General features: G+C 33.4%; 1 protein-coding gene across 3 annotated transcripts; it reads left to right on the plus strand.

Moving 5' to 3' along the window:
* Positions 1-1,053: 1,053 nt before the first annotated feature.
* On the plus strand, positions 1,054-16,106 carry LOC123543187 (uncharacterized). Of its 3 annotated transcripts, none has more exons than XM_045329277.2 (10): positions 1,054-1,175; positions 1,549-1,748; positions 1,977-2,050; positions 6,368-6,450; positions 7,112-7,183; positions 8,558-8,660; positions 9,464-9,558; positions 12,024-12,092; positions 13,294-13,456; positions 15,931-16,106. In XM_045329277.2, the coding sequence occupies exons 3-10, from the start codon at positions 2,005-2,007 to the stop codon at positions 16,044-16,046; spliced, it is 747 nt and encodes a 248-aa protein (XP_045185212.2). In that variant the 5' UTR covers positions 1,054-1,175; positions 1,549-1,748; positions 1,977-2,004; the 3' UTR covers positions 16,047-16,106. The 3 variants fall into 3 exon arrangements, with proteins under 3 accessions (XP_045185212.2, XP_045185213.2, XP_045185214.2); XM_045329278.2 differs by having other exon boundaries at positions 1,549-1,657; XM_045329279.2 differs by lacking the exon at positions 1,549-1,748 and having other exon boundaries at positions 1,093-1,175.
* Positions 16,107-17,929: the final 1,823 nt, after the last annotated feature.

Raw genomic sequence — 17,929 nt, forward strand, 5'->3', positions numbered from 1 at the left:
GTGACGGCTTAAGATAAGTTAAAATTAGCACAATCAAAGTGGGAATGCTAAAGGCAAGTGGCTGTTTTACACATGTGCCTTTAAAGCAGGTTAAACTATCTACTTTCTAATCACTGCTTATCGTGAAATACTTGCAAAAAAATTTTATGTTCTTAAATAGGCAGAGAGTTTACACATTAAAAGGTGCAAACACCGACATTTCGGCAATCTGATAAAAGGTTACTGCTTAAATTGATATCAATGTTGAACTGCTTAAACTAACTTCCTTAGTATTAAGTCATAATACACTTCACGCAATTTCTGACGCAACCTCGAGATTTGGCAATGTTATTTAAATTGCTTTTCGCATATTTATGAAATTCATCACAGGTTTCAGAAAATATTTTGTTAACCCTTATCATGCTTGCCACGACTAATTTTGCCGTTGCGACCAGTGTAGATCTTGATCAGCCAGCACATATGTGCAGTCTGAGCAAGATCTGCACTGTTAGCCATTCAGTCAGTATCTTTATGGTAAGCACCCCTTATAACAGTTAATGGTACTGTCCAAACTGAAAGATCTACAGGTTCATTTTAGAACATTAGCGGGGTAAAGGTTAATACACGTGTAACATAGTAAAATTTCTTCAAAGACGTGTAGTGCAAAGATACAATTTCTTTCATTTTACGACCTCTGCCCATTTTGAAAATGTCACAATGATACACGTCCAGGGTTTGTATGAAGAATATTGAACTTTATTACTTATATATTGTTGTCAACATCAATCCAAATTAGTTTTTTTTTCATAGACACCGCAGGATGAACAAGCCCTTTGGTGTTTATCGTGATCCGTCGGCCTTATTACTTAATACGCTCGTATAATTGAGGTCGAAAAATGAAAAAAAAAACAAAAAAAACTGATATCATAGATGAATCGATTTTATTGAATTTTGTATATGTTATTAATGTATATTTTCCGAATATATAAGAAATGTCATAGATTTGCTTTTGATAATATAACAGAAACTACAAAAATTTCAAGAGGCGAAAGAAATTTTGTTAAGTATATTAATCAAAACAGTCCAATTTAGGGCGTTGACATCATAACTTTACATGCTTTTATCTAAGTTGAGTTCATTGTGCCTATTTTGACATTATATGTGATTATGTGCACTAACTAATTGCAGATAATAAGGTAAGGTGACTGACTTATGTAAAATTATTCAAATACTGTATTTCAATTTCAATCAAATTCGAAAGTTTTCTTTTAATTAGCTTATGGAAAATTTCACAAAAGTTCACTTGATATGCGAGGGTCGTTCAATGAATTCGTAGACTGATGCCGTAAGTTTAAAACTAGCGAGTAAATGCGTCTAAAGCTTATTTGGTTAAAATGGTACCAGTTCAACTTCATTTCACATAAGGATACATGGTTGTAGAACCATAGTAACATACAAATTCGAAGCACTTTACTTTAAAATTGAACGGTAAATGCAATTTGCAACTGAACCTTTTTTTTATTACGGACAGTAATGTCATGTCGTGACATTACATCATTATTTTCATAGGAAGATCCCAGTGGCAAAATTCAAGTATTGATTGTGGAAGAGGATCCCAGTAGCAACATTCCAGCATTAATATTGAAGATCCCAGGGACTGCATAACAGATTTCAATTTGTGAGCTTACCCCAGTGGTACATTACAGCATTACTTCTCGGGGAAAATCCCAGCGGCGGCATACCAATATTAAATTTAGCGGGAGATTCAGGTGTCAACATTGTAGCATAAATTGTGTGGAAATGTCCCAGAAGTCACTTCTAGATATTATTAAAGTTACAGATTTAAATAAAAAGCATTAAAAGGCATCCGAATGCTCACAATTCGGTTATCAATGCAATTAAAGTTCTTTTTTTCTGTTACATATTGCACAATGCAGCACTATTTTTATTGCATAATTTCTATTTCGATCTATGATGTAATGACGTAATTTTTACAGAAGCTGTATATATTGCAAAGGAAAAAGAATGGGCTGGACAATATTATTCCTGTGTGTTCAACTGATTCACGGAGGTACAAAAACAATACATTACTATTTTTGCCATTAAGCAAATTATTTCATGCCGTCGATTCATTGAAAAGTTTAAAAGTTAATAATCAGAAGATAAGCACAGTATATAAACGAACTGAACCCCAACCGGATCTTGCGAGCAGATTTCAGGATCCGATTGACGAAAATAGGTTGGACTATCTAAATAATTAAGAACAATTTGTTGCAATGATGCTGAGGCGGTATGTAAACGATTGTATCGTATCAAGACATACTTTATCTTTTCGGATAAATACATTCTTTACCAGCTTTCGTCCTATAATTGCCGATAAAACGCTGTACTCTTCTCAACGTGTTTCGTTTATTTCAACACTCGCCGATTACCCAAGGAATTTTTGCATAAAATCGTTTATCTATACCAATTCTCGTGTTTGAGGTGTTGTTTACATGTATTTCCTTTACTAAGCCGGCGACATATACCTACCAGGACATGTGAATTATGTAGAAAATTATGGAAAGTAAACAAGACGACTGTTTGAATACTGAACCATTCTTGCAAATATCAATCTAATGATCTGTACCTCACTTGTGATTCACGGAACCATATCTTGCAAGTCACGTAGGGGGATTTCCATTGCATTTATATCCACTTTTTTGTCTTTTATCGTACCAAATGTGAAGTTATTGTGTCCACAACAATTATATGGCGCATCTAAAGTTGTTTTCTGTATATTTATATTTGTTGTATATGTACTATAAGTTATGTTAAGCATTTAGTTGCACATAGAATGACTGGTTATTGCCTAAACGCATCCCTACCTGCAAACGAAAATATTTACATGAAGGTGGTAATTGATTATGGAAAGAGAAATTATATCTTGATATGATATAATATCTACTAGTAACATGTCCCCTCTGCATTTGCAACCACTGTTCTTTTGTATTTTAGCTCGACGATTCAACGAATAGCCTGAGCTATTCTACTCACGTGTTCATGCATCATCGTTGATGTTGACGTCGGCGTAATGCTTTGCTTAATATTTTGCATGAATATCTCCAAGAAAACTGAAGGTATTTGGTTGAAACTTCGCACATGTCTTCGGCTTCAACAGTATCTTCCCATCAAGGCCCATAACTCTGGCCAGCATTTGATTGTTTTTCAGCCGAATGAGATTCTTCTAAACAAGTCAGTGAAAATTAATGACAGAATCTTCTGGTCTGATATCACCCTTTAGTTCCTGATCCCGGTTTTTCCATCCTGACAGAAACCTGAGGAACTTTCCTTTGAACAGCTTTAATCCAATCCGCTAAAATGTCTTCACTTCTTCTGAGTATCTCACGTTTTAGGTACTGTCCACGGAAAACCATTCTATCACATCAGCAAATAACAAAAAAGCAATATTCGATAAAGGAATCTTCTGTGCCGCGAATAATGTCGTAAATTTTTTGTACATTTCCATTTGATTTTCTGATTTAAGTTAGTCTAAAACATCAATGATCTGTTGAATAATATTTTCATTTGTGAACATATCAGATTCTTCGCATGAGTCTGTGCTCAGGACAAAGCAAGGGTCTGTTTGCGTTGAAGATGTGGATTTTAGCAAAGTCATATTTTGGAAAGCAAGCTGCATAGTATCTTCATCTTCATCTGAACTCTCAATATCCTCAGATTCTTCCAACAATTTGTAAACATCTTTCACCGGTGTTTCTGGTTTTGGAGCTTTTTTAATTGGCGAAACGTCTTCTAGCCTTGAAACTCTCACTGTTTTTGTGTCATTATTTGGAATTAAAGTCCTTTTTGAGTGTTTTAAATCTTTTAGAATAATTTTGAAGTCCTTTGAGTATGAAATAATTTCCTTTATTTTTGAGTCGAATTTGTAATTTTGATCTTTAGATTGTTTTCTTCATGGGTTTCAAAATCGTGAAAAATGATATCGCCAAAGTTTATTGTCTGGAACTTGCAGTTTATGCAGCTGAATTCTTCCATTTTGCCTGAAAATAAACAAAAAAAAAAAATGCTTTAAACCATAAATTTCTCCTCCCAAGAAACGTACAGAATCTTTGAAATTACTCCCAAGACAAGGTACAGATAGATTGCGTAAACTTGCAAATGAGGTTCGGAATCACCGACAAGAAACGAACAGTAGGCCTAATTTACACCCTGGCTTTTAATCTTGTTTTTAGTTCAAAATCGTTCATTCATATAACATATAACCATAATACCTTTTGTTATTAATTAATTGCAGCGGTACAAACTCAAAACTCCGTGTTCAACCAATCTAAACTTGATAAAACCCAATTTTCTTTTGTGTGTAGTGCTGATCTCGTTCTAGCCTGCTGTGAGTGTCATGAATTTTATTGTCTTAATGCTAAAAATGATAATTTTGCGTATCATAGGTCAACAATAAAGTTTGTTGGCTACACTATATATACAGATTGACTTACTTATCATTCAACAGTATCCTCATGAACACGAATTTTTAGCTCAGCTGTCTCGACGCAAAATGGCTGACACTGAAATCCGCTCGCAAGATCCGGTTGGGGTTCAGTTCGTTTACATACTGTGATAAGTAAATTATGACTGCATACACTTAGCAAACGTAACCTCGGAAGCAGAACAGCTCAATGGGTGTTCACTTAATATTTATTTGAGAGTATCGTTGTAACGACTATTAATTGTTTCATGTTTCTTACAAAGTAGCCTTAATTGTTAGATATATGTACATTGTATTAGTATAAAAACTCGATAATTTTGTTGACACACAATATCTGCCAATATCATAATAAAGAAAAAGGTCAAACAATTGAAAGTCATTTTTTCTTTATATTTATATGAAATACTTACGAAAAACTGTAAATCTATTTTATCTCTATATTATCATATAGGTGCAACCATTGTTATTTAGAAATAACATAATGGGATAAAATCAAATAGCTATAGAATCATTAAAATAGATTACCTATTGATGAAACATGACTACATATTAGGGATGGCAGTCTTAATTTTTCAATATCTGAATCATTTCTTGTGTAAACGAAAGTAGGATTTATGCAAGTCAGGGTATGATAAACACATCAGTTTTTGAGCTGTTTTATTAATCATTTGATGACCGAATATTCGTTCGAAAGGTTGACCGAATATTCGAATACCAAAAAATGCTATTCGTTGCCATCCTTACTATCTATTTTATTTGAGTCTCATCTATGCACAATTACATATACAATTTCATCATCAAAGATAAAACACATATTGTACATAGCCATTCTTAAAATAATAATTATAAGAGAGTCTAAAACTATACATATTTTAAAATAAACAAAACTTATTTTGTCATACTACAGTACTAATATACACAAGTACCATTAAAATAAAGGTTAAATCTGCTTATTATATCACTGTGTGCCTAAGGTATTAAATAAACGCAAAGGGCGTAAAACATAGTTAAAGCATACAAGGTGTAATATTTACGTTTACTAAAAAGTCCTAAATATTACAGGAAAGATATATCATCTCTTATTTGAATAAGAGTGTACAGATAGCAGAAATTACCTGCAATAATAATTTAGCCGAACCATGAGAAAACCAACATAGTGCATTTGCGACCAGTATGGATCCAGACCAGCCTGCGCATCCGCTCAGTCTGGTCAGGATCCATGCTGTTCTCTTCCAAAGCCTATTGCAATTAGAGAAACCGTTAGTGAACAGCATGGATCCTTCGCAGGCTGGTCTGGATCCATGCTGGTCGCAAATGCACTATAATGGTTTTCTCATGGTACGGCTCATATAATAAAAGAAGCCAATACAGGCTGACAATTTAACAATTACAAAGAAGTCCTTAAAATAATAAAATTTAGATAAAATAGTGTAACGTCTATTTTTCAGCTACAGAATAATACCAAGCTAGTAATAGAAGCAAAGAAAAAAAAAGAGCAAAAAATAAATATGCTGCATTAACGTTTCTACTTTACAAAGTAGTAGTATTTCAGATCTTTAGAAGTTTTATTCGTTTATTTTAGTCTCATCCAATACATTACAAGTATACACATACAGAATTTTAAAAAATGTAGTACGTAGTATTGGCCATTCTTGAAATAGAATCATACTTTATATCATATAGCATATAGCATATCAATGAGGAAAACCAGAGTTATGCCTCTCACACCACTAACAGACCCAGTCAATGATACTAACTGTATGAATAGCAAACAACAGTATATCATGATCAAACCATACAGCCATACAATTATACTTGTAAGTGTTAAGCGTCACAAAGCTGGCATTCTCATGATATTAGTATATTGCAACAGGTCTGTGCCAAGTTGATATATTTATTATACAGCATTGACTCTCAACTGTTTACAATGCAATGGTATCTCTCAACCGCGACACTGCAAATCCATTGAAGAGTGTAAATCGGGTGAGGTAATTATTAAGTAATATTTTACTTACTAAATAACGCTTTGTGAGGTAATTATTAAGTAGTATTTTACTTACTACATAACGCTTTGTGAGTAACTATTAAGTAGTATTTTACTTACTACATAACGCTTTGTGAGGTAATTATTAAGTAATATTTTACTTACTACATAACGCTTTGTTTAAAGTTTAAGATATTGTAAAACACGATTAATAATTTTTATTTACAGTTTTGATATCCTCCGTAAATAACACTTATTATATAGTTTTTTTTAAGTAAAGTAATACAAAAGTAACAAAGTTTGATTTGCCAAGTAAATTTATCATTGCATAAAATTGTTATATTCGTAACATGACTTTATTCCAATGCTGGAATGTCATGGAAAAAGTCGTCTCTGAGATTAATAACTTAAAGTTAAAACACTACGTAATTACGCAATCATTCAGCGCTACAGACAGAAATGAAAAATGTTCATGAGGGTTGGTGCTAATTTCATTAGCTCTCCTGAACAGACTCAGTCCCACCGAGTCTGCTGTAAAGTGAATGGTATATGTTGCTTGGTTGCGTTCTGTGCTTATATTATTAGAATGTTTTTTTTTTATTTTATACTGTTTTTGAAACGAAATACTGAAAGATATATCAAATACTTCAGTATTGCATTTACAGGTTTGTGGTGTAGAAAAGATTATCAACAATTTTGGAGACACTGTTTACAATGTTGGATGTATCACAGAACTGGTAAGAATAGAAATCAACCGGACTCCCACGAAAGGGTACATAAAGTAAATTAAACCTTCCAAAGCACACCTCAGACCCACTATTCGACAAATCTGGAAGAAACAATTATCACTAAACACTGAATATATATTGTCATAGCAAAGCAAGTTAACTGAAACAAAATAAATCGGTTGGAGCAGTCTGAGGCAAAATGCTACGGGGTGGTTAAATCGATTTAGTGAGCACCAAAACCTTTTTTATGTCTTCGAGAATATTTAAAACACTACAAAAATATTTCTTAAATTCTCTCTAACTTGCACTAATTTGGTTAAGATTAAAACCACTTCCTAGTTGTGCATATACATAAGTTGTTTAGAAAGCTTAGTCAGTTCCACATCCCAAAAACTAGAATCCGGAAAAAAGCACTATTGTTCTGTTACACTAAAGTAAAGCCAAAATGACAAGCGTCATTTTCCTAACGGTGTTAACAAAGAGTACACATGCACTACGAAAGAAAATAACATGTCTGTCCGCTAAAGATTTCACTAAAATTATGCGAAACAAAAATTAGCAGCCAGTAAAATTCCGGATATTTACAATATTATTAGCCTCCATGACTGTCATTGAACAGAATGTTACCAGTGCTGAGGATACAAGGACACAATTTCAACCGTTGTGAGGAAAGACCACTTAAAAAAAGAAGCACCTAACCATACAACTCTCAACATGGAAATATGCATATGTGTAGAAGTTATACACGTACACAAAGGTTAAGCACATGCACATATTGACTCAAACTGATGCAATAATAATAAAGAACTGTGAAGAAACACAAAGAGGAACAAACATACACTAAGAGTGGACACATCGGGGCACAAAATAGGAATGCCCAGTGGCAGAAACATCACTGTGGTGTTAAACCTACTTAAATGGCGCTAAACCTCGCTCTCTAACTCTTACAGTATCATGTATCTATATAACCACTAAAGTGTATGAATAATTAGCACCACAGGTGTATCCCTTACACAGATGACAGTAACAACATGAACACATGGCAAAACAAACTATATGCTAATGCGAATACATATAAATCAAACCCCATAGAACCCGAATAGCTATCACAAGCTTGAGCAAAAGAACATCAACAACCGCTATGGATGTTTAGTTTTTATTAATGGTCCGTTCAGTTTTTATCAACGTCTCGTTCCGTTCCGTTTATAATCTTTAATTTTGACCGCTTTTTTCCGTAACAACTAGTATAAAGAAAAGAATAATGTTTATAACTTTTAATCAATATTAAAACAGCAATTACTTTACTTATGGATTATCTCTAATATGGTTACAGCGAAAATCAGTTTTCATTGATTCAATGTAATGTAACATTTTTCATTGCAGATCTGTCAAAATAGGTCGTCCAACCACCGACGGTCATATTACGAAGTTTGTCGAGAGTGCTGCAATGTTGACCTTTGCAATGCTCAAGGGTGCGGAGAGCCTGGTATTTACAAAATTAAGCTAAACTGACGAACATTTTTCCAGAGTAAAATTGATTGAAACATTACATAAAAATTGTGTACAGTTGATATCTCTTACTTATCTTATAATCATCAATCAGTATGGTATCTTTTATGAACATGATGAACGTCTTTCCGAAGGACTTTAATTCTCTTACTACTACTCCCGGTGCTATTGGTGGGGGCGGGTGAGTGGGGGTGGGGGAGGGCAGCGGAAGCATGAGACATTACCAGACCTAAACTGAGTCTGCACTGTTTTTGCTTGGTTCCATTTTATGCCTTCAAAGGCTCTTTTTCTAGATTTACTTTGGATATTTTTGACTGAAAATTTGTAGCATGATCAGCAGTTGTATTTACATATATAGGTAAATAGGATTCATCTTAATTTTATTAGTCTTACTCAATTTTCGTATCGAAAATTGTTTTCATTTAATTCATTAAGATTTCTGAAATAGTAACTCTTGTATTTCAGAAAATGATTAAGTAAGTGTCAACTTAAAGGAATATGCATGTGGAATAGTTGGCGAAAAATTATAATCATTTAGGTTGTTATGATAACAAACTTTTTTACGGGCTTTTATGAAAAATACATTTGTTTCCATCTCTAACGTGATGTATGCTCAATTTTCTTATTTTGTATTGTTTTTACGACAGTTAGATAATTAAGAACTTGTTAGCCGCATATTTGATAGGACGAATATTTGACATGTTTTTTTTTTTTAACTCATTGATATAAAGTAAGGAATCTCTTTTGCGGAGGAACACACGTTTATTCCTTGTAATACAGGGTATCCACAAAACAGAGGTCCCGTTTGCTACAGTTGCTCTTTGCAGACAGATCCTGGTGCTTGTCATGCCATTGATTTCTGCGATTCGGGTGAGGTAAGTACACTTAGAAATAAAAAAAAAATCCTTTGCAACTGCTATCGGCATGTGAGTCTGCCTTTAAGACCAGTACAAACCAAAATCGACCTGCACATCAATGCAGGCTGATCACGGTCTGCACTGTTCGCTATTAAGTTAGTAAATGTTCAGTGAACAACCTTTGAATATGAATAATAAGTGGTACTGCCCAAATTGAGTGATGGAGCAGTTCATTTTTTGGAAATTTAGCAGGGTAAAGGCTACAATGATTTTAAATATTGTCAAAGCAAGAGTCTAGACCAATTAGCTTATCAATTCCAAAATTTCTTTTAGTAAAATAAATAACAAAAATATTGAAAATAAAAACTTTTAAAAACTTGTATATGGTCCTCTAACATAACGAGTATGTACATGTTACAGAGACAGCGAATTAAAAGCTACCGATTTTAGATACTAGTAACGTATTGTAACGTATTTTGAACAAACTAATCCTTAGTGGCATAAAAGAATTTATGTATATAGTAAAATGAAAAGAGTTTAAAATCTAAGCAATATCATAAGATAAAATTATGACGTAGTGGTAAAAGAATAAAATTGTTTCTAATCTACGCACCAAAACCCATAAGCCCTTGTGAGAGCTATGGATTACGTTAGACATTATCATTATCAAAATTAATATTCAATCATTGTAAATATGTTCTATAAATAAAAAGATGTCTGAAACAGATTTTCTTTGGAGATATATTACCTTTCTTGTAGAATACTCTTTAAGATGGCAATTTCACTCACTATTTATTTGAGCCGCGCCATGGGAAAACCAACATAGGGGCTTTGTGACCAGCATGGATCCAGACCAGCCTGCGAATCCGCTAACGGTTACTCTAATTGCAATAGGCTTTGATGCGCAGGCTGGTCTGGATCCATGCTGGTCGCAAAGCCACTATGTTGGTTTTCTCATGGCGCTGCTCAATTATAGGTTGCATTTCGCGTACAAGTGTGTTTTCTAGTTATTGTTCGTCAGTTTCTTTCATACAACTGTTTGTTGATGATATTTTTGTTAGATGTGAATCTTATTTCGACGAAAAATAAACAAGTCTTACGCAATCAATAATGAATTTGAATAGAATTTCATTTAGTCTGAAACAAAATTGGTTGTTTTTTCTACATCAGATAATAAGGTATATATAAACATTTATTTTGTCTATTAGTTAATATTAAAAAGAAAACAGTCATTTAACATACATTTTCATAAGAAATAGTTCTTTTACCATGATGAGTTGACTTTATGACAACTTTTGCTGGATGAAACTTATTCATATTTTGGTCGTGTGCTTTCCATACATATAGAGCTTTTTACAATGTGTTCTTTTCTGTTCTTTGTTAAGTTAAAATTAAAACGGAGACGTCATTTCTTTTACAAATTGACGTATGAATTTCAAACTTAATGCGTGATCCATTTTAATGTTATGTGACTCTGCGTTGAGTTATTTGTCTACGTCAATATTGTGTCAATTTCAGTCAGGCATTGAACTTTCTTAAAATTGATTTAACATTTGTATTTCGACGCACCAGAGTCAAAAAATTGTTACTTACAGCTGTGCTGACCAAATTCACCAATGATATAAGGGCGTAAGTGAAATGTTTTTCAGAATCATAGTTATTGAAGGGCATTTAAATACTGTAACACAAGGACCCACTTTTGTTATTTCTGTAGAACTAAAAGGGCGTATCTGTCATAGATATCTTTTCTTTCGTTAAGCAAAACACTATTACTTTCAACTTACGCCCTTCTAATGCTGAGACCTCGATTTGTAGAAGCGTATGTAATAAAAACTATGTATTTTTCATAAGGATATGCATACCATTCCTAAAAAGGAATAATACTGCACTTATGAAGTCACACAATATTTTCCATTGCAGAACACATGCGTATTTCCAGATACAAAAGTAATAACCAATAAGTACTATTACTTATATTGATTGTCCCGATAACTTAAAGTGGAATTATATGCATTTTCCAAGTAAAAATCTAGCTGCATGTAAAAAAGGAAGGAGGAAATTTTAGCTTTTAACCAAACATACCAGACTCTTCCCGGTACCATTACGATATAATAAGTTTCCAAATATGACTTCTTGTTTTGACTTGGGCAGTCTTTATAAGAAAAGTCATGCAGGATTTGCTTCCCTTCTACTGCAATAATCTCTATCTTTAGGTAAGAGAGATCATTGTGTAGAAGATTGAAGAAAAGCTCTATTATTTTATTAGTCCAATTTCTTTATTTCTAAAGCATCAACTTCAAATATTTATGTTGCATTATCGTTAATTTAACACATTTAAATTCACAGCAACTAAAACTTGCTTTTATAGAACACTCACCAAAACACACTATGTGCAGTAAGATGCGCATAATGCCACTTTAATGCCCAAAATAATCGCCACTGTGAACTGAACACAGATGGTAGACTTGTGAAATTTGTTGCAGGTTTGCAAACATGTTGTATTTAGTGAATTTGGAGACAATGTATACACCAGTGAATGTTCCAGCTTACTTGTGAGTGTGGTAGTATTTTATATAAACCGTATATGGCAAACGCCTGGGTCAAAATATTTTACGTCTAGTCTTTTGATTGAATCGATTTTTGTACGTTTATGGTTGTCATAAGATGTAAAAATGTAAAAAAAAATCGATATTATGTATAATATCTGTAAAAATTGTGTTTATTCAATATTCATTTCCTTGGACGAAACCTCCAAACAATATACAGTGCATTCGCGGTGCTACGAATCGCAATTTAACGAAATACCGGAATACTACGAAAAGGTGTTGTGGTCCCGGCTGCTTTCCTTCTTATTTCTATGTAACAAAGTCACGGTTTTACGAAAATGCAATTTTACGAAAAATGCGCTGCTACGAATGTATTGTTATGCCCTTAAAGCCTGTTTTCAACTTGTTTTAGTTGCGATTTTACGAATGTATCGTCTAAGTTTTCACACCTTCCATAACGGCGTGAAAATGCTTTAGAGTGGAAAGTGTCACTATCATTTAGCCGGGCGTAAACAGTGATTAAAGTGTGAAAACTTAGTAATTAAATTCGAAACACATATGCTATATACTATGCACAAGTTAGTGGTTATTTTTTTCTCCTATAACTATCCGATCGGATGACATACAAGTCACACTTGCTTCGATATCTATACGTCTCAAACAATCACTGCATAAAGAAAATAAAACAATATTTAAGTCCTGATCGTCTGTATATTGTCTTTTTATTATACCAAACAATTGGTAAAGGGAAGCTGAGTGTATCGAAATAGGCAACTGCGATTTTTTCTCGTGCAACAATGTACCCTGTATGTGTTTTATGTACAGTGAATAAAAAAGTGAAGAAAAAAGAACCAGTTCTACATTCTACATACGACCTGAGTTCAGATTCGAATAAGATTTGTAGTAAACCCAGATGTATATATAAAATTGGTATAGAATCTACATTTACTCCGATACGAAAATCACACGTTTAAATATCACGGGTCACGTATATAGATATTAATGTGCTATATAGCGAAATTTCCTATGCTACGCTCGAACGAAAATGCGATATTACGAAAAAAACGGCCGGTCCCTTGGCTTTTCGTAGAATCGCGATTGTACTGTAGTTCCTATTTTGAAAAATCTGTACACTTTGATACTGAAATGGTAAAATTTTGTTTTATTTTATCATAAACTTACTACTCTTTAATTTTGTTTGATTAAGGAATGTAAAGACAATTACCAACAAGGCAATCTTTTCGGTCGGGATGTTACGAGCGTCCAGGAGCAAAGTGATCTTGATCTGCGTTCGTTGACAGGACAAGTGTGTCACAACTGTTGTGATACTGATCTTTGCAATAAAGATTGTAATGGAACACATGCACCAGGTTTGCTTTTTTTGCATCATATGACACGTTTTGTACAAATATATCGCATATATCTGTCTGCACATCTCACTGTAATCAAGTCCGACAGACTCGAAATCCTTCGACAGTGTATTTATTGATATGTTTATTATCAACATTTACACTTACTGTCACCAACTACATATACAAAATTAAGCAATTAGAAAAGTAGGACGGGCCCCTATTGCAAAACAATATAGGCATACCATTTCATTTATAGGAAATCATAAGCTATGGTCTCTCTTTTAAGACCAAGATCATGTTCCTGGCAAAGCTTAATAGTTTGAGTGGAAGTCATAAAATATTGCCAAGCAAGCAAACTTTATTTTACTTATGTGACTAAAGGTTTCCACCTGGTCAGAGCCCTGGGCTGACTACCAGCAAGAGATTTATTTCTAAATTATTTTAATTAGTTCTCAATTCTGACCGATATTTCTTGGTACGGATTATCTGTCCAATGTTATGAGACGAAAAGGGACATAAATATACAAAATTTAAATGGCCTCAGAAGTTATCTCCTGTGAACATAATATAGAGTCTTAAGACAGACTATTCGATCCCCTGTGATCAGAATACATTCTATACATAAGCATATAGGTATATGTTCTGGCTGAAAATTGAAATCTGTGGTAGATGTAGATGATGGGTTGGGTCGAACAAGTATTTATATTAAGGTAATTTTAAGTATATGCAAATGCCAATTGTTTTGGCCCTTGTTTCATTACCTGCGTACTTGGTACCACACATAGATATATTCATTTAACATCTTACTATCTAATAAAAGTTAAAATAACTTCAAAATTCCTATGCTTCGGGGAAGAATCGAAAAAAATATTCAGTTACATTTTAACCTGACCTTTGACAGATAATGAGGCAAGGTACTAAGTGCAAAATTCGACAATGTCGTCATTTCAAGTGTTGAAAGTACTAACTTCGAGTCAAAATTTCGACCGAGTGTTTAAAATGTTCGAGTGATCAAGTTGAAATTTAGAAAAGCACAACCCGGACTTTCAATATACTAACTCGAATTATAGAGAGAAAATCTGTACGTTAGTCGACATTTCAAGATACATTGGTTTGTATTTCATCCTACGCATCACTGAGTAAATAAGTTAATAAATAGCATTTTATACTAATGTCCTTTTGTTTAAAATGATGTCTTGTAATGAAACACAAAATAAATTTATACATACATCTTCTTGAATATAGGTCATTTCATGTAGTACCCCTAAATTGTTATGCACCTGAATACTCGAATCCTATAAAATCGATGCAAAACGTTTTTCTGAAATATATATGGGGCGTTCCATGAGAAAACCCGTATTAGTGACAAAAATTTCAAAATTGAGATAATAACATATTCATACAGAACATTCTTTTATCTTTCAAATCCGAAAATTTGAAGTGATTATCTTCACTATCTTAAGAGCTACAATGTTTTTAAGCTAGTCACCGAGTTTTTTTTTGAGACGTGACGTTAAGAACGTCATGAAAGCAGTATGACGTCGTTGTGCATGCCCTGTATTTTTTCAAGTCATTAATGGAACAAATTATGCGTAACACTTACTTAACATCATACATTTGAATATTTAGGAACAGTTTAAAGCGATTTTACTGAAAAATAACTTAACCGTATATTTTTAGTTTCATCACGAGCCTTTTGTCTATAGACCTCTATATTTTCATGACGCATGGGTGCTTCGGAATTTCCGTTGCCATGACAACAGAAACAACATTTATATGAAAGATATGGTAGAATTGGATTTGTCTTAGATGACACAGTTACAATATATTAGTTTCTAGTTTCTGGAGCAACATAAGGAAAACGGCGATTTTTCTATATTTTACACTACTAATTATACAATAATTATATATCATGTCACTAATACAGGTTTTCTCATGGAATGGCCCATATATATATAATTCTTTCAGAAAGATTGTTCTTTTTTGAGCTCATTGTGTAGGTACATAATTATACTCAACGTATAAACTTGCCGAATCTTAAATTAACATTTGTTTCTGTATATATTTAGCCCATTTGTTTTTATACATCTCCTTTTCAACTTGTAAACACACCGCATCTAAAGTATTCCTATTTTCCCTATTTCAAATCATTGTTCAGATACATCTCAATCGTTAAGGTGTACACTTGCCGCATACATAGTACACATATTTTATCTTTTTTCGGCCCATTTTGTGGATATAACTCCCCTTATAAACAAGCCGTGTCTAAACGTATATGACATCTATATTTCAGTTTATTACTTGGAAACGAGTCTGTACATATTTTCTATGTTTTCGCTCATAGTGCGGATACAACTCCGTCCCCAGCTGGTAAACCTGTCTCGTCCGAATTATACTTTATTGTCTATTTTTTAGCTTATTGTGAGGATACAACTACATCTTCAAATTGTAACCTTGCCGCAATTTAGGTATGTCTAATTTCGTTATTTCAGCTCAGTGTGTGGATACAACACCATCCGCAACATGCAAACTTGCCTCATCTGTCATATGCCGAGACAAAACCCACGCACAGAACGGTGGTTGTCTACATTATTGTGGTTTTTGTTAACACGTGGCATGTTATATATGTATCAGTTCCCTATAATAAACTGAATTGTTACACGAACAATGTATCCGTTTAAATATAAACATTTTTTTTTGCTCTAGTGCAATAATGATACGAAAGAGTTATTGTAATAGTAGGTGGATCTGCGATATTGTACTCGGCTCGGGAGGGTTTTGTCTGATCTACCTTTTTGCTTGCTATTTTGTTCTTGACTAAGGAACATCAAGGTTTATCAATGTTAAAATAGAACTGAGTGGGTTTGCAGTATTCACAACTATGGCAGGTCATAAACATCAATAAATGAAAAAAATTGTGCACGCACATTACAGAATTTAGAGTACAAACAGAATTAGTTTTCTACCTTTTCGTATTTACTTGCGAAAAACAAGATGTACTTTTTCTTTGCAGAATTTATACAGGTATATGATAAATATTACGTTACTAAACTACAATAAAAGATGCTTTGGTGCCGGATCTGTTCAGTGTTTAGGGCAAAATGACGTGCTCAAATTGGACAAACTCTTACATTTTACGTAGCAAAACTAAATAGACATGGCGGATGAAATATATTCGGCGCTGGGTAAATTCGTTCAGACTGTAAGAGAACACATCCATATATGACTCAAGGCATTAAAAATTGAAACTTTACACCTCAAAAAGGGAGAACCAAACGCTGTTACAATTCTTAGAAATGCATGTACAATGTATTTATTTATTTAATAAAAGTAATTTTAAAGGAATTGTAAAAAGTGTTAATCCGATATCGAAATGATATAGGCTGAAATGATCTGTCATCACAGCCAAAGATTATCTATTCAAAATGTTACAAGTGAAAGAAGGACCTGACCGTTATCAAGAATGGAAAATTTCACAAGTTATGTCCATTTTTATGTAAACTTTTAAAGTATATGAACATTTACTTTTTTGACATAAGGTCTCTTCTCGTAAAATGTTACAAGACTATAAATATAGACCATATAAGTCATAAGATACTTGTTATACGTGAAATCATTATCATCTGTATAAATTATTAATATCTTAGAAAAAGATTTACTTGTAAAAGTCAAACGATCAATAAGTACTATAACAGATATGTTATGGAAACTACATTTATTTCCAATGTTAATATTGATAGTAACAAAAATGGTGTTGTTTTGTCGGCATAACTAGCCGATACAGTTTTTGCCGCCGCGTACTGTTTGTCATAATGGCCAGCTGAACTTTTTAACGTAACGTTAGGTACAACATGACTGCGTAAGGTTACAATGGTTGCAGTGTTGAATATCAGTAACGTTGAATTTTGCATTGTTGTTTACCATATACTATTCATTAAGTGAAGCAGTTTCCTAATTTTGTACTATCCCTCTATCACTACAGTAGTATCAGATTTTCATTTGGATAAGCATTTACCTGTGATCAAGTTGGAAGATGCCGTTTTGTCATATTAATAGTTTTAAATCTGCTAGTCCAAATATGTGCCTCAAGTTACCTCCCCTGACGATTCGTTCACGGAGTCGCAACTCGCTAGCAACGGCTATTTAAAATCGGCATAATTAAGTTACTTCAGTCTTTCAGATATGATTGTTGATACAGTTACGATTTAATGGCGAAAGAATTCTGAATAGCAAATTTTCTCTTGTCTGGTTTTGTGCAATACATTTTATGTCTATCATGAGCATTTCACAGTACCCAAAGAAAGTCATTCACTGATCTTTGTTATTGGTTTGTACAGTTTTATTACGTCACTGTCGGCGCATGTCTTTCAACGTCATGTACAGGTATCGGATAGAGGTAAATGGGGAGCCTAATTATCAGTGCAGAAGCGCAACATTATTGTACAAAAACAGTTATAGATTTATTTCAAAAATGGTACAACGACACATTAT

The sequence above is a fragment of the Mercenaria mercenaria genome, chromosome 19 (assembly GCF_021730395.1).
Source record: "Mercenaria mercenaria strain notata chromosome 19, MADL_Memer_1, whole genome shotgun sequence".
NCBI classification, from domain to species: Eukaryota; Metazoa; Mollusca; class Bivalvia; order Venerida; family Veneridae; genus Mercenaria; species Mercenaria mercenaria.

What these genes read in the sequence shown, in the direction of transcription:
- LOC123543187 (XM_045329277.2), top strand. Translation starts at nt 2,005, where the DNA reads ATGGGCTGGACAATATTATTCCTGTGTGTTCAACTGATTCACGGAG. An exon ending in TCAAGGGTGCGGAGAGCCTG is followed by an intron (nt 8,661 to 9,463) that starts GTATTTACAAAA and finishes CTTGTAATACAG; the next exon opens with GGTATCCACAAAACAGAGGT. An exon ending in GTGAATGTTCCAGCTTACTT is followed by an intron (nt 12,093 to 13,293) that starts GTGAGTGTGGTA and finishes TGTTTGATTAAG; the next exon opens with GAATGTAAAGACAATTACCA.